The sequence below is a fragment of the Carica papaya genome, chromosome 4, assembly GCF_054855325.1.
Source record: "Carica papaya isolate Zhongbai chromosome 4, ASM5485532v1, whole genome shotgun sequence".
In the NCBI taxonomy this organism is placed as follows: domain Eukaryota; kingdom Viridiplantae; phylum Streptophyta; class Magnoliopsida; order Brassicales; family Caricaceae; genus Carica; species Carica papaya.
Window position 1 is genome coordinate 18,808,409 of NC_142312.1, and position 21,584 is coordinate 18,829,992.

At 35.6% G+C, this 21,584-nt stretch overlaps 1 protein-coding gene across 2 annotated transcripts; it reads right to left on the minus strand.

The window, feature by feature from the left end:
- Positions 1-216: 216 nt before the first annotated feature.
- Positions 217-19,407, minus strand: EMB2754 (Vacuolar sorting protein 39). 2 transcript variants are annotated; one of them, XM_088218015.1, is made up of 13 exons: positions 18,928-19,407; positions 18,464-18,675; positions 16,339-16,470; positions 16,101-16,244; positions 15,401-15,513; positions 14,352-14,787; positions 13,313-13,642; positions 3,033-3,254; positions 2,635-2,877; positions 1,657-2,109; positions 1,277-1,375; positions 1,104-1,151; positions 758-839 (listed from the first exon to the last, which is right to left on the minus strand). In XM_088218015.1, the coding sequence occupies exons 1-12, from the start codon at positions 19,367-19,369 to the stop codon at positions 1,119-1,121; spliced, it is 2,859 nt and encodes a 952-aa protein (XP_088074141.1). In that variant the 5' UTR covers positions 19,370-19,407; the 3' UTR covers positions 758-839; positions 1,104-1,118. The 2 variants fall into 2 exon arrangements, with proteins under 2 accessions (XP_088074140.1, XP_088074141.1); XM_088218014.1 differs by lacking the exon at positions 1,104-1,151 and having other exon boundaries at positions 217-839; positions 18,928-19,406.
- Positions 19,408-21,584: the final 2,177 nt, after the last annotated feature.

The window sequence follows — 21,584 nt, forward strand, 5'->3', positions numbered from 1 at the left end:
TTTTAAGGTACTTGACAAGATTTTTCAGGCCAGGGGCCTAGAAAGGCATTAGTACGATAGCATTAGTACATACTTTATCTCAACTCTATAGATACAAAAGTATTTAACAAGATTTTTAATAACACCACTTCCATCTCAACTCTAGAGAAACTGGCCTGCAAAGGCATTACTACAGTACGTGTTCACCCACACAAAAAATAAAAGATTAAAGAAAGATTATTACAAGACAATTAACAATTACTTATTAACAACACCAGAGTAACAATTAATAAGAGACAAGATTACATGAACTGGACCACAATTGATCTTTTCACAACAGCAGCAGAAATAGAATAATACAAAGCAGGACTATATAATGATTATATTGACTGGAATTTCAGGGAAAGCACTCATTGTACAAAAATAAAACAGAAGAATCTCCAAAAAGCATTCAAACTGTACAAGTAGAAGGAGAAAGGCCTTGAAGTCCATCCACTTGCATTTTAGGTTTTTGAACAGTATTAATAGTAATAGAGAGCAAATTGTGGCGTTAAGAGTGGACTCGTCCACTTATAAACTCAGGTATAGACTTGGAGAGACTGCCTTCATTGCACTGGTTCATATGCGTGGTTGACTGGTCAAGATCGTAGCTTCATCAGCGGTGAACTTTTACCAACTCTACCTTTACCCACAGCTTTCATGCTTTGGGAATCTCTGAAGCAAACAAAGTGAACCAGTGTTTTGCCATTGGGATAGACAGCAAACACACTTGTCCCTATTTTCTTGTTACAAAGAGAGCACATACTATCGCTGCTTATCTTCACCACCAACTTCCTTTGGTTATAGAGTTCATCTTTCACCTGTTTGGTAAAGGAAAATTTGTGACAAGAAAACCTTTGAACCTAATATAAGTTAGAACAATGTACACAGACCCAATTCAATGTCCAACTGTTGAGATTTAGCTTAAGACTGGAAGATTTTTAGATGTAATAACAAGCTTCAAGTTTTTATTTAGCAAAATAATACCAACAATAAGAATACAATAATAATAACAGACAACCTTAAAGCTTTTAGAAATTGACACATGCACTATCCTAATTGTTATGACATAATAAACATCTCACCAATGGCCCCTAGGATCATCCTGATAGGCATGTAACTCCACCTCCTTCCTATTTAAATATATCCACACACTAGGAATATGTCATTTCAGATCAGTTATTTGATACCGAAGTTATTCTAGGCAAGATATGTATCATCTCAACTTGTCAACTCAAACTCAAAAATTAATACATACCTGCAGATTTTCACTATGCCTCAAACTCTTGATCACTGAGAGATTCCTGTATGCTTCACTGGATTTTCTCAAAAGAGGTCCAAGAAATGGAAGCAAGTTCTGCAGGTTATGATAAAAAAACCCACATACTTTCAGGGAAGAGCATAAAGGTGAAGAATAAAACAGGAAACTAACCTCAAACAACAAAAATTTGAAGACAGAATAAAAGAAAGTTCTTAACTTAAATCCTATAGAAAAACAAACAAAAAAGAAAGACCTAGATTAAAGAACCTAAATGACCATATGAAGAGCTGGCTGGTGATCTAGACATGGGAAAGCTCATCAAACCCTTTTTGATAACCTAAGCATAATGCTTGTTTAAATCTCAGCATGAACACTACCTGTAATTTAGTTTCTCTAGGTAAGAGCTTGAGAGCCTGAGCTCCATTGATTTTATCCCACCTTCGGCTCAACAGATCAAGTACTTCATCTAACATAAAAGTAGAGCTTCCTTCCTCACTTGATTCTTCAGCATCACCATCACTCCTGCTACTATCAGTGCTACTGTGGCTGATTCGCATGTCTTCTGCACCCTCTATTGCAGCAATTTTCCTGGATGAACGACCTCCTTTACCTCTAAATGCGGATCCTGAGATACTTTTTTGGCTACTTGTACTTTGAGATGATACCAGATTTGTAATCCGCTTTTCAAAGTTCTTGGTTGTCTTCTTAGGATTCAGATAGATTTGCAAAAGAGTAAGGTATATGTTGCCAGAAAATTTTACAGATGGCTGATGAGCTATCGATTCATATACCCGATCACAATATGCAAGTGCTAGTTCAGGTAGATGAAGCTAAAAAATCAAAGAGCATTTAATTAGAGAATATACATTGAATAATTTGGAGAATATACACTGAATAATTTAGAAAAGAAAAACATAAACAAACATTGAAAGATAAACTGAAGTTTGCACTTTGCACCGAGGTATTAGTTTTTGAAAGTGTAGGTGCAGGAAATATGTTTGAAGTACTCGAGCAGCACCATTCCTTCTGAGAGGAAGACACGCCATTAATTTCACTGGGACAGGAGGAAAAAGGGATAAACTCATCATGGGACAGATATCCCAATTCTATGCATACTGTTGCGGATTAAATTTGGATTTTGGCTACAGAAGATATTTACTGGTAGGTACTGGTCAGAGAAAGTATGTAACAGTTAACACTATACATAGCCAGGCAACTGATTACACAAAGAGGAAACTATCTTTTCTATGATATAAAGTACCTTATGAACACAGACAGCCAAGCTAATCTTGGTTCACTTTAGCTGATTGACTGAATAAAGAGGAATTATGTTGATTTATAAAATATATATTTACCTTGTGAACATATATAGACAAGGCAAGTTCATGTTGGTTCATTTTTCCCAACAGAATTGCCCGCTCTTCAAACAGTGCATCTGCTGGAAGATGTTTCAACAGAGCCTCAGGGTTATATCCAGAGATACTCTCTAAAGCAGACAGGAGTTTTTTCCTTGTTGGGGAATAAGCTTTCTCATCCCATTTCTGTTGAGCACTTAACTCACCATGCCATTCAAGTACTTCCAAAAGATAAATTTGCACCTGGAGTACAAATTAAAACGACAGGTTATGATAGCAGCAGTAATCAAACTTTTGCAACCACAAAAATCCAGTATGTCTACTTTGCAAGTTTGGCAGCTCTCAAAGACTAGAGTTACTTCAAGATGATAAACCATTAATATCCAAGAGTTCATTACCATTTCATTTTGCAGGTTTCCCGAGATTCCATTTTCATTCAGTGCTAGCATAAGTTCCAAATATCTGCCCTGCATATTTGGAGCATGCTGCTTCAAATAAGAATTCACCAAGTCTGCTGGAACATTTCCAGATAGAAAAAGCTCAATGGTTTGAGTTGGACAGCTTTCAAGAACAAGCATTGAGTACTCCAGAACAAGCATTGGATCAGTCCCACAGAGAGGCTGCAAAAGATGCTCTTCATATCTCATAAGATTTTCAACGCATACATTTCAAGAATTTGTCAAAAGTTTAACTTCCTAAAGACGTCTCCCAGAATAAAATCAATTTCACTACTCTTTGAAATAAACCAGCCGTATATTTAGGCTATAAAAACCTTGAAATTTGAGTTCTCTACCAAGAAAAAGAACAAATAGCCTTTAAAAGAGTGTCACTCATATGAGTGACAATAAAACATATTTTGAGGGACAATAAAATATATCCAAACATAGCACTAAAGAGTGTCACTCATATAGAAAAACTTTAAAAGTCAATCAAAATATTAATCAATTGTCCAAATCCTCTACCGAAAGAAAAGAAAGATACTTAAACAAAAAAAATCCAGAATTTTGAACCACCAAATCCTAATTTCACTGAAAAAAAATAAAATTAAAATGTTCTCAAAGGCCCTTCTATTCCTTTCCTTCAAAATGGTCCACATGTTAGCTAGAGGCATGAGTGAGACAAGTCTTCTTATTGTGTTTATCCCGCCAGATGCCATGTCCCAAACCTCTTAGCAATAGAATCTGAAGACACCCAACTCCGTGCAAGGAACTCAAAAGCAATGTACTAAACGCAATATGGAAGGGGAATTGCAACAAAAGATGGTCCAGACTCTCTGGAGCTCTTATTATAACACCCATTAACAAGCATCCTCCCCCACCTTTGTAATCTACTGTGAGGATGTAACCTTCAACAGACCTAAGCAAAGCAAGCGATTCTAGGACATCCATTGAGCTTCCAAATGATCTTCCCAGGGAAGTTAACTGAGATTGATCTGTTCTGATCAAGATGGAAGGAGAAAGATATAACTAGTAAGAGCCCCCAGATTCTAAAACCCAAATCTGCTTATCATTCTCCCCTCTAGCAGTAGATCAAGAGAAGTGCTGAAGGACATAGATATTCATTGACCTCCCAATTATTCAAATTTCCCAAAAGATTAATATTCCACTTTATTTTTATAGGGTCTTCTTTTCTACAAGCAAAAGAAAAATAACACGAGGAATGACAAAAAAGAGCCTCACTCTTACACCAATTTTCATGCCAGAAACTGACCCTATCATTCTGGCTGATTCTCATGATGATATACTTACAGATTTCTTCCAGTTAACGTTTGTTATAGATTTCCTGGCCCTCTAACCCCTACAGACAGTCTCAAGTTTGGCCCTAATCACTCTCCTCAATAGGCTAGAACTAATGTTTGCATGCCCCCTGTATGATGCCACGACTCTCCAGGCAAAGAGACAAATAATTGAAGTGGCTCAAGGTAGTAGTTTTTGCATCAAACAATGAAAAAATCAAAGAAAGCAGAAACAAAAAATGATCACTGTTACAAAGCCTCTAAAGGGGTACTTAGAAGAAGGGTAAAAAGAGGAATTAATGTTTAAGAGTAAAATGGGAAAAACACACACAAGGGTAAAAATATCATTTCACCATTAGAAGAATCTGGAAGGTGTGGTTAGGATTTCAGTGGGATGTTCCCCGGCAGCCGTTGCAACCAATCTGTAACGGGTCAGTGCACCTAATAAACCGCTGTGTCTAACCCTTGATTTTTCCTATAAATAAGCTGCATTCAATGAAGAATACATCGAAGAATTGAAACCCAAAATCACTCCCCATCAATCTCTCTTTGTCTCTCTCTCTCTCTCTGTTCTCTGTACTTCTCTCTGTTCTTTATATTCTCTTTCTCTGTCTCTCTTGCTCTCGCTCTCTCTCTCTCTAAACCAGATCTTACATACCTAGTCGAGTCGGAATCATGATCAAGAGTTCTAACAAAGAGGGTTTAGAGCTTTCTGAACAAGTGGAGACTTACATGTCGATGGCTGCGCAAACCAGGTTTAAAGGAGAAGGGGGGGTAGTAGAGCACATGAAGGTGGAATTAGCGGAGCCTACTATAAAGGAGGTAGACCAACAGCTCACTGATTTCATGTCAGAATTCTGTGGCCCAACAATAGTTCAGACAGCAACCGGACATGATAGTAGAGATGTTGCACGGCAGCGGTTCGTTTTAGGAGGCTGCAAACTCCGCGGCTCAGGCGGCGACGGTACCAGTAGGGCAGAGAGGGATTCTGCCATCCCCTCTCCTGCATGAAGAAACGAAAAGAAGAACTGCTCGGCAGAAGATAAAAGATACCCTAAAAACCCGGTTCGACCAGTTTATGGGACCAAACTAGACCAGGTTCAGGGTTTAATGTGAACCAATCTGATTCACACATGGTCAGCTGCCCAATCTGCCCAAAGTGGACGTTTCACTATTTGAGGATGTAAATTCCCGTGCGTGGATCCAGAAATGTGACAAGTACTTTCTGGTGCATGGCATTCCGAATGAAAAAAAAAAAAGCTTGAAGCTGCATCACTTTTCCTCGGTGAAGTGGTAGATGTATGGTACCAGGAGTGATTGGCGAAAAATAAAGAGCTCGATGGAAATATTTAGTGGAGGAGCTTTGTCGAAGATTTGATGGTGCTTCGCAGGAAGATTTTTTTAAAGAACCTAATAAGCTGACACAAACCAGAAATGTTCTAATGATAAGACAGCAGCCAATGATAAGCTGCTTAAACCACGCTCGTTGAACCAAATTTTTGAACAAGCACCACTCCAAGAACAATTCATAATAGAAATATCTTGAATTTCATATTTCACTAGCAAAGATGTCCAACTGTTGGAGGGATTGGGATCAGGAAATTACGAACGAAACTCCTGAGCCATGGGTAGAGAGATGGAGCCCAGGAAGACAATGCCAGCTTATTACAAATGTAGTGATCGATATTTTCCACGATACTGTTACCCAAACAAAAGAGTTTTATGGCAGTTTTATATGATGTGGGTCAATGGTGACACTACTTGGAAGGAACCTCTTTTGTCATGAGAACCAACCAATGCAATTTGAAGTATTTGCTAAATCAAAGGGTATCCTTGATAATAAACAGAAGAGAATCATGAAGCTATAGGGTTAAATTATATTATCCAGTACAAACAAGGATCATCCAACACTACTGCCAATGCCCTCTCAAGAAGAAAACTTGATGATCACAGTGAAATTATTGTACACTTTATCCACCTTAGCTCCTGCTTGGATGATAAAAGTGAGAAACAATCACACCAGTGACCCCTTTACTCAGTCAATTACTCACAGAGTTGATAATTTTCCCAGATAGCAAGCCCCTTTTTAGCCTGTAACAACGTATTATCAGATACAAAGGAAGATTGGTGATAGATAACAAAGAAGAGTTGTGGAATCAACTACTACACCAATGTCACAACTCAGCAGTTGAGGGGACACTCAGGTACCAAAACTACCTATGAGCGGGCTAAATAGCACTTCTATTGCCCTAACATGAAGAGTCATATCATTCAATTGGTCCAACAATGTGATATTTGTCAACGTTGCAAAACAGAGAATATACCACATTGGGTCCACTGTAGCCTTTGCCCATATCCTCAATGGTTTGGACTCACATATCCCTACACTTCATCGAGCAGCTACCAAAATCTGAGGAAAAAGATAACATATTGATGTTATCAACCGTTTAACCAAATATGGGCACTCCATACCATTACACCAGCCTTCACTACAGCTGGAGTTGCTAGGTGTATATGAAAATTGTGCACAAAGTACTTGAAATTCCTCAAGTAATAGTGTCCGACAAAGATAAAAGATTCACCTGTTTGTTCTAGGAGGAATTGATGACAGCAGTAGAAACAAACTTGCATTTTAGTTCTGCATATCATCCATAGATGGACAGCCAAACTAAACAACTCAACCAATGCCTCGAGATGTACCTCCCTTGTATGGCAAATCAACAACCAAAAATTTTGGCTAAATGGCTAGTCCCTGCTGAATTGTGGTACAGTACTTCTTATCACATGAATCTAAAAATGACACTCTTTCAAACACTTTACAGATATCCTCCTCCACATTTTTCAGAATCGGTAGAACTTTACTCAATTTCACCACAGTACATAGACAACCACAAAAGTGAAAGAAGCTTTGAAGTCCAAGATTGGGTATTGCTCAAACTACAACCATTCAAACAGGGATTAGGAGAAAAGGGCAGGGCCTAAATTATCCCCTCGATATTATGGTCCTTTACAATTTTCACAGAAGATTGGGAACGTAACTTACAAATTCAAGTTGCCAGCAACCTCATGAATCCACGTCTTTCATGTGTCTCAACTCAAGAGATACGTCCCGGGCATAGAAGTGATCTAGCAAGACTTACCACCCAATATTTATGAAGGCACTGTCAGCATGCAACCTCAGCAAGTCTGTGACAATGAACCATACCGCATCCAACCAACCTGTGAATCAGGTTCTTATCCAATGAAAAGGAGCTCCAGTTGAAGAATATACGTGGGAAGACTGTGAGTATATTCGGCATCAATTTCCAAGTCCCAATCTTGGGGACAAGGTTATTGTTCAAGAGGAGGGTAGTGTCACAAAGCTTCTAAAGGTTTATTGTATTAGAAGAATAAAAAACAGAATTAATGTACAAGAGTAAAATGGAAAAAATACACACAAGGGCAAAAATGTCATTTCACCCTTAGAAGAATTTGAAATGTGTTGTTAGGGTTTCAATAAGTTGTTCGCCTACTATTACAATGCCGACTTTTATAACCAAATTTGTTGCATCGGTTGCATCTGATTCAACCAATCTGTAACAGGTCGGTGTGCCTAACAAGCTGACGTGTCTGACCCTTGATTTCACCTATAAATAGGCTAGATTTAATGAAGAATGCAAAGAATTGAAACTCAAAATCACTCTGTCGATCTCTCTCTCTGTTCCCTGTATTCTCTCTCTCTCTCTCTCTGGCTCACTCTCTCTAAAACCAGCTCTTACATCCCTAGTCAAGTCGGAATCATGCAAAAGGATTTTGACACAATCTTGTCAATTTTTTTGTCTCTTCCACAAATTTGACCAAGTCCATCTCCCTCCTGACAGTGGAAGATCAATAAGATCAAATCTATCCAAGAACCCCCTAAGCACCTTAGAACAAACCTGAAGAGAAAGTCTTCCCTTATCTCTCATGGGAATATAAAACTATATCGAAGTTGTGCCGACCACCCAAGATAATGTGGGACAAATTCGGACCGATTCACCAACTCATGAATTTGGGAATCAAATCTTATATATCACATCTAGCATTTCTTAAATATCACAACAAAGAATTCTCAAGCATCATGGTAAAAGTTTGATTGCATAACACAAGTTCGCTAAACATTTTATTTAATAACTAAAACATCCTCAATTATTAGATTATAGACATATTTATGGAACTTTTTAATTATTCTTTCCCAAATAAAATTAAACCCAGAAATACTAATTCTAATAAGAATAAGAAAATTAAATACTAAAAAGAAAAAAATAATAAAGTTACTAATTATTCTAATGGATTCCAAAATAATAAAATAGTTTCATATTACTCCAGCAGCCACGTGTTAATCAACCCCACCAACCATAACGATCCATGAGATTTTGTTATGGAATTTTTATAAATAATATGGGCCTGCTTAAGTGAGAACTTAAAAATATCCTTATGTTAAAGCACTTAAGCAACTTAGAAAAGAATTTTCTTCATATCCCTTATTGACATGCTATTCTGTTTTACACAAGAAAACATAACCGCTCCTAAGAATAATTACTTCCCTGGTTGAAAATAACCATCCTATCCTAGAAACTACTTTCATACTTACTCTAATAACTAATTATATCATTAAAGAAAATTAGACAATAAAATAATCTATGTTCCAGCAGTCATGCGTCATCCCAACAGCCACATGTCGCTTTGTGCAACCTTTCCATCTATTACTAACCCATTTTAACCATTCTTGTTAGCATTGCTAAGCAGATGGAAGCATTGCAAAGTAAATTTCTGTGGGGGATTTGGAAGACCGAAGAAAATACCATTTAGTTGCTTGGAATGACCTTAAGAAGTCTGTGCATAGATGGGGCTAGGTATCAATCACTGATTGAGATGAATCAAGCCCTATAGGGGAAATGGCTGTGGAGGTTCATGAATGAGGAAGTGGCTGTCTGGAGAAGGATTATTGCCAAAACTTTAGGGTTGATGATGGGCTGGTTTGCGGGTGGGGCTTTGAGATCACATGGGAAAAGCCTATAGGGAAGATTGGGAATGGGAAAGAGAGATTTCAGAAATGCATCACATGGAAAGCGGGGAACGGGAACAGAATCAATTTCTAGACAGATCCCTGGATTGCTGGTGAGTCACTTAATATTCAGTACCCTCAGATTTTTTCTATTGCCAAGAATAAAGAAGCAAGAATCGATGACTGTTACAGAAAGGAAATCAGCAGTGGTGGTGAGTGGCAGGTCCTGGTCTCTAGAAATCAAAATGATTGGGAGATTTATGAATATGAGAAGATGTTGAATGTGCTTTCGCTTATTTCACTCAACGATGGCAAGGACTGCCCGAGGTGGACTCTAACCAAAAATGGAACCTTCGTGGTACAATCATGGTATAATTTGTTGGTTAGGAGGGAAGAGGATGCTGTTATTTTTCCTTTCTAGAAGGTCAAAGTTCCCCCAAGGGTTTCTTTTTTTGCTTGGGAGGCTTGTAGAGAGTGTATTCTTACTACTGACAAATTAAAGAGGGGACAGATACTGGTGAACACATGTTTTCTGTGCAAAAAGGCTGAAGAGAGCTGTAATCATTTATTATTATGGTGCCCTACTGTTTTCGAGCTGTGGACCTTGGTGTATAGAGCGTTTGGCATTGACTGGGTGATAGCGGGGTCAGTCAGGGAGGAGCTGTTGGCGTGGAAGTATCAGCATAGTAGGTATTCTTTTGCTGAGTTGATCCCTCTCACCATTTTGCGGACGGCATGGAAGGAAAGGAACAGAAGGGTTTTTGATGGCCTAGACAACACAAAGGATTTTGATGTTCTAAAAGATGGATGGTTAAGGACCCAAGTTTTTTATGACAGGTCATTCTCCAGTGGTCGCTGAAGCTCTTAGAAACTTTTGTCACCGAGTTGTAAATTTTACTGTAAATGGGTTGCACCCCTTTGGTGCTCGAAGTAATTTTATTTATACTTTTATTTAAAAAAAAAAATTATGCCACTTACTCCAGCAGCCACATGTCAATCAATCCAAACAGCTATGTGGTTTATAACATAGAGTATCTCAGATATTACACTTAGATATTTTTAAACATTACATTTAAGAGTTTAATTCATATAACCAGAAATTTTGAGAAAATCTTAAAATATTTTATTGAAAAACTACACTCCCTCAAAAATGAAATTACAAATTTGTTTACACTGCTCCTAATTAACATTTCCCAAATATTAATTCCAATTAAAACAGGAAAACTGAATACTAGAAAGAATAAATCTAAAGTTATTAAATAATAGTCTTAGACTGTTAAATAGTACAATAGTTTTATATTTTAAAAATTATGAATTCTTAATCTATTCAGACAACATAAACCTAACTCCTTCCGCATCACAAGGTAAATCTCATCTTCCTCAAACCTCCTCCAAATCGTAGCAACTCCGTCTCCCTCACCTCCCCTTTGCCTCACACCCGAATGCACACCCAACTCCAACCCATGACCCTAAACTTTAAAGCAACCCTCTGCACCAGTCCACCAACTCTAACTTGTTTTCATCCCACAAGACAAGAATGCCCCTCAAAGCACCCATCGTCAAAACCTCCTTCCACCCAACATCTTTTACTTTCCAGATACCATGAACTACCTTCCTAGAAACAACATCCAACTTTCATTTAGACAAATGTGCCTTAATTTTTTGAAATAAAAAGTGTAAATATGGTATTATAAACATAGTACGAGAGGGGCTACCGGCCATGTACAGTAAATTTACACAAACATGCCTTAATAATCTACTGTTTTCTTAAATCATTCAAACACCTCATATTCCACGAGAGAATTTTCATTAATATAATGAATCAATATCTAAGATGTCTTAGCTCCCTTCCCAACCCTATCACCCTTATCATAGTTCATTGAACGAACAAGTTTTTTAAGCCCTCTCTTTACCCACTCCTAGCTTCCATTTCTAGGAACTTAAGGAGATTTATCATCCGCATTCCCTTGATCTTCATATTACACTCAATAGCCTTGAACAATTCAGCAGCTTGGCACTTGAAGCCACTGAAAATTCTTTTATAAAAAAGGAAATATTATTAGAAATTTAGAATAAAGAATATATCTATACGGAGAATAAGAAAACATCCTCAAGAAAATGTCAAAGGAAAAATCAAATGGTTGAACCGATTGAAGCTCAACCCCTATATTCAACAATCAACCAATTCTAGCTACATGTTCATCACCCATTATGAGGCGTCAAACTGAATTTCTTCCATGACCAACAGAACTCCTAATACCTAAGTCTCTGATGTAGGACAAACTAGGGTCAATCTACCTACTTGGGTATTTGGGGATAAATACCAAAATGTCAAACCTAAGTTTCTTTAAACATCATAATTAAGAAGTCTTAAGTATCATATTTACGGGTTTGATAGTATTACACATTCTAAAATTTAAAAAATTCTCAAAGTATTTTTATTAAATAACTAAAATATATCCCAAAAAGTGAAATTATAAAAATATTTATAATACTTCTCAAGTAACCTTTACTATGTAACAGTAAACTAAGAAATATTAATATTAATAGAATTAGAAAATAACACTATTAATACAAATAGGAAACTAAATAATAAAAAGAATAAAATTATAAAATTACTATAACTATACTAATAGACTCCTTAGTAATATAGTATTTTATATTTAATAAAGTTATAATTTCTTACCTATTTGGGCAATCTAGAACCGGTTCGTTCTACGGTAGTTTTCCTTTCACCAACCCAATCTTCAACCAAAATATCTCCTTTGACACCAACCACACCAAGACAGATTTACCTTTGCTAAGGGTAGAGTAACATTTTCCACTAGACCAACAAAACGGTCATAGCCCACTGCCCAAGAAAGAGAGATCCTTGATGTTTTTAGAGAGCTAAGAGACAGTTACAACTCAGATCACGCGAGAAGGATGTCTCTTCTGCACCGGAGAGGCTAGAGAAAGACGATGAAGATGAACCAAGAGTGCTTCAACAAACCCTAGTTTGGTTTTCGAAGCACAATTTCATACTGAAACCCTTACCCAGTTCAATTTTGACCTAATTAGCCCCCTAACTAGAACTCATTTTCTTTTCTGGAGCACCAAAGCCTTGAGCCTCTTTCCTTGCCGAAAACAGGCCCACCCCACGAGAATACAGCTAAATATGCCAACTTATGCTAAGAAGGGTAAAGGTAGTTATCCCTGCAACATCTTGTAAATCAGTCAGAAACCCCCACTGGTTGTCTTCTTTTGAAAACCTTCAAGGACAAAGATGCGCTTGCGAGACACACAACTCTCAGTAATAATCAGAAACTTATCACCCTTATTCGACCCTAAAGCCAGCCAGAGGATATGGTACACCCCTTCTAATTTCTCAGGCATGAGCCTTCAGCTTTTCTCCAATACAATTCACCCAATGGATTTGTGAATCACCTTACTTCCACTCCCCAAAAAGATAATTAAAAGAGCATGAACCTCTGCCATTCTTTGATACTCTGACAAAGCCAATAGCTCCACCATCTAGAGGATCCAAAGACTTTTGCCAAATGACCAGGAATCTCTTATTTGGAAAGACCAGCATTGGCGATGAAAAAGAAAAACAGGCCAGAAGGATTTAGCCAGGAAGAGAGAGAAAAGTTTCTCAAATGACAACAAGCCTTCTTCTGTTTTCTTTCCTTTAAATAATATTTTTCAGAAATTAGTGTGCTATAGCACACACTATAGAACACAACAATTTTAGTTAGACATTTTGAAATATTCAAGTCGTACCTTGAAATAAACATTGAGCTATTAGAGAGACTCCAATAAAAACTACTTCAGAAACTATATAACTGAAATGGTCTTTTACTTCATCATATTCAAGAGAAAGTAGCTCTTTCTTTGAAATAATATTCAAGAGTATCTTGTCAAAAGAGAAGACTTACCTTGAGATATTCAATAATTGACTCAGGGCTGAACTTTTGAATTATTTCAGTTTGTGACTGGCTTGATTTTGATTCTTCCACAAGTTCATGTAGAAGTTTGAGTGCTTCACGGTGCATTGAATTGCATTTATAGAGTTCCAACAAAGCAGCATAATGATTACCTTTCTGAAGAATCTCCTCACATATTTTTATATCACAGTAGTTAAGGCCCTTCAATAATTCTAAAGCTGCTGAAGACTGTCCAGTAAGAAGTAGCGCTTGGAGTAGGGCTGAATCTAGGATGGATGCCATCTCCCTAGCGCCTGAGTTAATGGGGATGGTGCCTCGCCCCTTTCATTCGAAAAGATAACTTACAATCAGACAACAAAAATTCAGTTCACTTCATAAGTTTATTTCAACCAAATTAAATTGGGCATAGGGTGGCACAGTTACAAACAAATTAAATTGGAACGTAGTCACTTCATTAGAAAATCAGCCATAACCTAACCCAAGTACCGTTCATGAATAAATCAGAAAGCTATTCAGAGCTGTAATATTCAATGGAATACACATCAATCAGAAAACTATTCTTAAGAATTTCTATTCCAGTAATAAAAGCTAGTGGCAGCTAGTATAGTGGCTGGCCGTGAAGACTGGCTCCCTTTAGGGTTTTCCTTTTTTTTCCGGAAATGAAAGCTACATAGGATTTGTAAAAAAGTTTAGGATTTATAAACCTATAGCTTTGATACTATGTTAAGAACGATTTTTTAATGTGTATTTTATTGAATAGTACAAATGATTTTTTGATGTGTATTCTATTGAATATTACACCTCTATATATACAAGTTTTTTACAACGGAAAAGAAAATGTACAAAAAATTGCAGAGGGTATAATTTATTCTTAAACCTTTTAGCCTGATCTACAAGGGTGCAATTGACCCTAACATCCTAACCTACACTCTCTTTATAACAACATTGTGAATGAAATGCAAACACCAAATCATGAATGTCAATAGAAAAGAAATACCAATTTAATAGCACACAACTTTTAGTATTATACCTTATTTGACTTCTTAAACCTTGTTGAATCATATGATTTAAAATTATCTCCAACAGCATCCAAAACAACCTCCTCCGTTCCTTCAGCGGTAGCCTTTTCAATTATACTGTATCTCTTATTCTGCAAGTATTTAATGAGAGCCATGAGAGTATTGTGACTCATCTTCTTTGACTCAAGGACTGCATTCTCATCGAACTCTAGCAGGTTTTGTGGTGATGAGGATTCCATATCATCTGACATGCCAGATGAACCTCTTGAGAGAGGTGCACCATCCCAAGAAATGTCAACCAGTTTCTCTAGTTCAGGAATCACAGTTGTTTTGGGAAGAAGAATAGAAGGGTATAAGGAAAGCACATAGGTGATATCTACTTGAGATGCTAGGAAATGTTCCATGGCCTCCTCATAGCTCCCGTTATCAAAAAGATAGTGAGCATATCTACAATATCATAATAAAAGCACATCAATTAATTAGGATTATTAGTTTAGTGAGTATCAAAATCGAGCTTTAAATTCACTTATTGATTAAGTAATTGTATTAATGAATGAAGTTTTAGACTTGAAGAAGTCCAACTGCGAATAGTGATTGCTGTAACACTGTACAATTTCTATATCTACATGTACTGGACCCTACATGCCACCACACTATTGCCAACCAACCCTACACAAGTAAAACAGGATGTATGGTGATCATTCCAATTCTCAAAGAGACAAACAATGTCACCAAAGAACAACCAATGTTCAAAAAGGAATTTCATTAAATGCTTCATCCATGAGCAATACTGGAAAAGTCATTGTAGCATTATTTGTGTAAGCTAAATTCAAGAATAAGTAACAACTCAAAATGGGAACAGTCTAGCCTTGAGATAATATCACCATCCAACAAATCTCATAGCACACAACTTAACCCAATTATTGGTATTGTATTTGTGGTTTAATAGGAAATGACAACATGTCAGTTAGTTGCCTATTTACATGCCGTAATTTTTATTAACTTGACAACCCTCTAAAATGACAGAAGGAAGACACATCATCTGGTAGGAAAGAACCACCTTATATGAATTGAACCCTCTTTTGCAGCTCGAAGACTTGAATCTTCTGGAGGAAGCAGCTTGCACAAAGCCAAGGCTTCCTCAAAATTACCAGATGCTGTTAATTGTACTATCTGCAATGTAACTAAATATTCTCAATCCTGTCAAAAGCATGTTATCATGCATTCTTTTTAAGAGCTAAGCTATGCGTGTAACTGATTAGATCAAACACAATTACTTCAGGGAGCTGAAATATCATTTTTGCTTCTTAAAAACAAATCGGATTGGGCAGCCTAATACAATGGCAAGAAAACAATCATCTCAAAGGAAGGAGAAAGAAAGAGGAACATATACTTGGAAGTCAAAGATAATCAAATTTTGGATTTGAGGACTCTTTGATTAATTGGTTTCAGTGAAAAGGATGCATCAAAATTATGAAGGAATCAACGAACAAAATTATCAAATGTAACAAATACAAAATTGTTAATTTTTATAAGCTCATGTATCAAATGATATGAAATTCAAAAAGACCGAATCTGGAGCAGAAAGCAGCTCAAAATGCGTGAGCTCATAACTTCCGATACAGATCCAAAACTAAAAGATACTTGATCTCAAATAAGTACAATCAAGCTATCTCATCATGCTTTGGTAATAAGAACATGAAATGATGAGCTACAATCAGATACTGTTGCCTTGACAATTATTTGAAAACTGTGCATACCTGTGCACCAATTGGAACAGGAAAGAATCCATGAACAGAATTGTCCAATGTAACAACTACAGAATTGTTACTTTTTATAAGGCGGCGGACATTTTGAAGAACAACTGTCTGTATCAAAGGATATGGAACTCGAAGAGACCGAATCTGAAGCAGAAAACAGATAACTATGCATGAGTTCAAAACTTCCTGTATTAGATCCAATAGATATTTGCTCTCACTTAAGATACAACCAAGCTACCTCAATACGTCTTGGTAATAAAGCTATTGCATATGGCCTCTGAATAATAACAACTGTTGGGGCCTCTGACCAGCAAATCCTGTCTGCTTGAAGAAGTTTCCCATTTTGGTCCACAAAAACACCAATATTCTCCTAGAAGCAGTCAGTTTACAACAATTTAAAGAATAAAAAAATTATGTTCAGCTCATTTCTGGATCTATTTCATTAATTGCGTAATGAATAATCAAGAACCAAATTTGCGACCTCTTTAATTTACCATTTAAATAAAATATGTCTATCTTTAGTGGAAATATGGCTTATACTACTTGATGATTGAAGAATGAATATCATATGATAATTTACAGCTGAGGTTACAATACCGTCTGCCTTGTAAAGTTCTATAATTCTGTCTGCCTTGTATCGTTCTACAATACCATCTCTATTTGCAAGTCAGGGATTCAACCATAGTCCTACTTCAATCAGATGCCTTCACATATAATAAAAACTTGTACTCCAGGAAACACACACCAAGGTCACCATTGATAACATCACCATAAATTGGAGCAGGAAGCAGGAAAAACCATAGAAATAGGTTTACAACCTTATTTGGATGGCTAATGTTTATCCTGTGGCCACTAAAAATGCTTTGAAGATAACTTTCAGAAAAAAACAGTTTTAAGGTGAAAGCAGCTCAGTATTTGATAAACTTTTGCTATAAAGAGTGTTTTCAATATACATATAGTATTGTGTTTAATTAATTATGTTATAAATTAAAAATAAATATTGAAATGATAAAATATTGCCCAAAAATTTTTTAAAAAAAGAATTAATTATTTTATTATGTAAATAATATTAACTTTTTTCTACAAAATTATTCTACTAAATTAATTTACTTTTATTTTAATACAACTATTTTATTTATTTTAGTGAATAAATATTACTTCCAAATCATTAAATTTATTGTTCAAGTAAAAATTATTTGAATAATTTAGAACAAAATATAAAATTATTGATACTAAGTTCATTATATTTTCATTTTAAAAAATTAAATTAAATAAATTAGTGACCATAAAATTAATAAAGACACTCATTAAAATTGTTATTCATCTTTTCCAGCACAAGCTGTTCCTCAAAGGTATCTATTTTCAGTTTCTAATTTCACCTTTAAAACCTAAAACCATATTATGTTTCTACGAAGCACTCTTTTTTTAGTCAAACTCTATCTATTTCTTTACTTTTTAACAGCAGAAGCAAAAGTAAAAGTCTGGTCAAACAAAAAGTATGTGCATTTTAAACCTGTAATGTTTTACTTTAAAAGAAACCATGATTGGTGTAGAAACTTTTCAGCATTCACTATTTATTTGGCTTTTATTATTTGGAATAAAAATTATAGTATATATAAGCACCAAAGGGGTTCAACCTTTATACAAAGCTTTACAAATCTGCCAAAATGTCTACCAAATTTTCAAGGTTCCCGTAGGTATAGAGAGGATGACTCTTTATCAAAAAACTCATGGTTTGGAGCTAAAAATCCTTAAACCTATCAAAAGAGAATTCTATGGCCTCAAAAGCCCTTTTGTTTCTTTCCTTCCAAAACATAAAAAGTAGGAAGAGGGGTAAGGCCAATGTGCTAGTTATAAGATTTGTCCCCTTCAATGCCTCTCCATGCCTAGACTCCTCTTTAATCAAATCAGCCATTACCCAATCAACCTCTAGAAGACTATAAGCCACAGATCAACGTTGATATGGAGAGGACACTAAAGAAGAAGGTGATCGGTCGATTCCGCATCACTCTTGCATAAGCAACAGCCATTCACAATAAATTTCTCCCTTTTAAGAGATTGTCTATGGTTAGGATGCATCCCCTTTCAACTGACACAATCAGAGAAAGAATATAACCAAAACCACAATCCAAAACCAAGGAAGAGTCTGAACTCAACCTGAATGTATTGATCACCCAAAATATTTTCCTCACAGCAAGAGGAGCATTTTACATGTATACACCAAATTGGATAATCTAGAAAAGAAAAAAAAATACATAAAAAGTTTAAACAGTACGCCACTAACATATCATTGGATTAAAAGAAAATAAATTCATTAAGAGGAAAATACCAGAAAGAAATAAACCACTAAAAGAATAAAGTACCTTTCCTAAAAGAAGTTCTCCCGAAGGAAGAGAGATCACCAAAGGCGGCGCAATTTTTCCAGATGGAAACACTTCAGACAGTGCACCATTCGTGGCATTCAGAATCACATACTCTTTTCTAATAGCTAAGCATATATTTTCACCGCACCAGGACATGGACTTCACTGTATCAGGAACACCATATTCTTTCACCTCCACAAACCCTCGTCCCCCTAATAATCATAAATGAGTTCCACCAAAAAATATTACTGCATTAGCTGCCCATTAACCGAAAAAGGACATCATGAATCACAATATAAAAAGCGCAGCTGATTTTCCCTCAAAGAGCACATCAAAGCTATCACCGCGAAAAGGAGTAATCTTGTGAGCAAGTTAACTCCAATCAAAATTAGTAACGCATAAAAACAATTGGAGTAAATCAAGTTAATTGTCATGAGTAATCAGGACTGGATTACAGAAATTACCGTCGTGCCTGAAAATGCAAACTCTTCTTTGCCGTGCGAAGCACAGGAACCCTCGCCGATCATCCCATGAATACACATTAGCGCCTTTGGCTTTAGTTATTACAGCAATTGTCTCCAAATTGGGAAGCCTGTGAAATGCTATTGATTCAGAGAGTGACAAAAGCAGCTCTCTAGATGTCAACACCTCCATTGACAGGAGCGGCTTCTTTGAGAACCCGACCACGGTTCTCTCCAACACGTACGGCTCCTTTCGCAGCTCGAGGGATTGAGCATGGTGATCAGCCGGTGGGGATCGGTCGGATCCTGATGAATCAGGGCAGTAGATTCGGAGAGTGGCGTCGGCACAGCCAAGGAGAAGCTTTGAGCCATAAGATTCAACTGCATCGATCCTGGTCGGACAGTCTCTGAGAAGTTCGAAGGAATCGTAGGCACTGTGTACCATCGTCGTTTAGTTTTGATATTCTTGTTCGGGCAATTTTATATATATCTACATATATACATATAAAAGTAAAAAGCAAAATTTGCGGCATCCCGTTTTCTTATTTTTTTTAAATAATTTTTAAATTTTAAATGAGTTTTAAATCTAAATTTAATATCTTATAATATATGTATAATTAAGTGTTACTGATCATATCATTTGAAATCATCTAAATCTCAAAATGTTTTTCTAACTAATCATAAATTTAATTGAGATACAAAAATTTTATCTTATTTTAATACTGATTGAATCCCATGTGTATAAAAATTTAAAACTTTTTAATTATTTCATTTAATATTATCTAAAGAATATAAAAATCTTTTTTTTATAATTAAATATCAAAAAATCAAGCGGATTCATTTATTTTTATCTTGTGTTTATGGTTACAAGTCTCTTAATTTTTTTTATATTATTTATTTGAGTTTTTTTTTTTTCTATTTTGTATTTGTATGTAATGTTATTTTATTCTTTTTTTATTATTATTGATAAGAATTATGTTATTAAGAACATAGGAATTAATTAGAATCTCATATTTGTATTTTTTGTGGCATCTCATTTTCTTATTTTTTAAAATAATTTTTAAATTTTAAATGAATTTTAAATCTAAATTTAATATCTTCTAATATATATGTATATAATAAAATGATGGTAGCACCACATTAAAGAATATTAATCATAATTATTAAATATTAATATAAATTAATTGATTTATAAAATTAATCTTATTCATGTTTCTGACTTAATTATTTCTAAAATTAAATTAAGAAACTAACTATTGATATATATTAGCAATTTATATCTCTACGAGTATGTTAATTATAATTTAATTTGTTAATGTACATTAATAAATTAGTATGCTTATATTAACAAGTTCATGTACATTAATTATTCCCATAACTAAATTTAATATATACATCTACATATATAATAGATATATGTGTAGAAATTAGTACTTAAATTTATGTATACTAGATATACACATGTATATATATATATATATATATATATCTGTAACTGTAACGGCCCCAGAATTTTAAAATGAAATATGTGTATTTAAAAAAGTTAAATGCGGAAGCGTAATAAAAATTTTGATTAACATCCCTTACATTAAAACCAAAAACGTGCTCAAAATATAAAAGAACAAACTAACTAAAAGAGAAACTCGAAAATAAAAGTTATAAATATAACTACGGAGTCTTCAGGCGTCCCCTTCGTCGTCTTCCTGCGGAACGGGCTCGGGAACAATGTCTTCCTGATCTGAAATGATTAAATAAGGAATGAGCTACACCAGCCTAATAAAGACATCACACTATCTCACCGTCACGGAGGTAAAGGTGGGTAGAAAACACAAAAAGAACAATGGAGCATAATTTACCACAAATTCTTTTATCAATAATAAAATCCTTTACTATCCACTTACCTCGATAAAATTCATAAAATAATATACGAAAGCAATAACATTATCATCATCATGAAATCATATGAATTGTATAACATAATACTTATCACGCCTTTTGCATTTCAAACATTACACAACATATTTTTCCTCATTTACCAGCCTACTAGTATCCATGGGGATCCATAGGGGTCCCGCTACCCGTGAACCATTAACACTTGTAATCAGATTCCAAAGCCGTCCCCATACCCCGTCCGGTATGAGGGTGAAACGGGTCGTCCCCATACCCCGTCCGGTATGGACCCCAAAACACATAAGGTCTCCATACCCCGTCTGGTATAAGAGACCACAATCCCGGTAGGGTTCCCTACGGACCCGGTCCGTACACCATCTCCTAGAATATCTAGTCAGGCTGACCACATTATACAATTATCAATTTACATAATCTTTTATTCCCTTTTTTTCTCAGTCAGCATCATCACATCACACACAAACAAGCAAACCAGTAATTTATGCCAAACAAGATAACATACAACATCGGGTTCTCAGTCATTCAACCCATAATCAATAAAATAGTGATATATGCACACGAAATTATGAAATGAAAACATCAGACCTCATACTGCATTTAAAACTATAAAATAGGCCAAACAGCAGCTAACCGACAAACACACCAGACTCGGGCTCCATTAGTGACCTTAAACAATTTCACACATCTGTTGATTCATGAAATACCATTTTATCATTTATTGAACTTTAATACCGTGATAGGAAATAGGATGA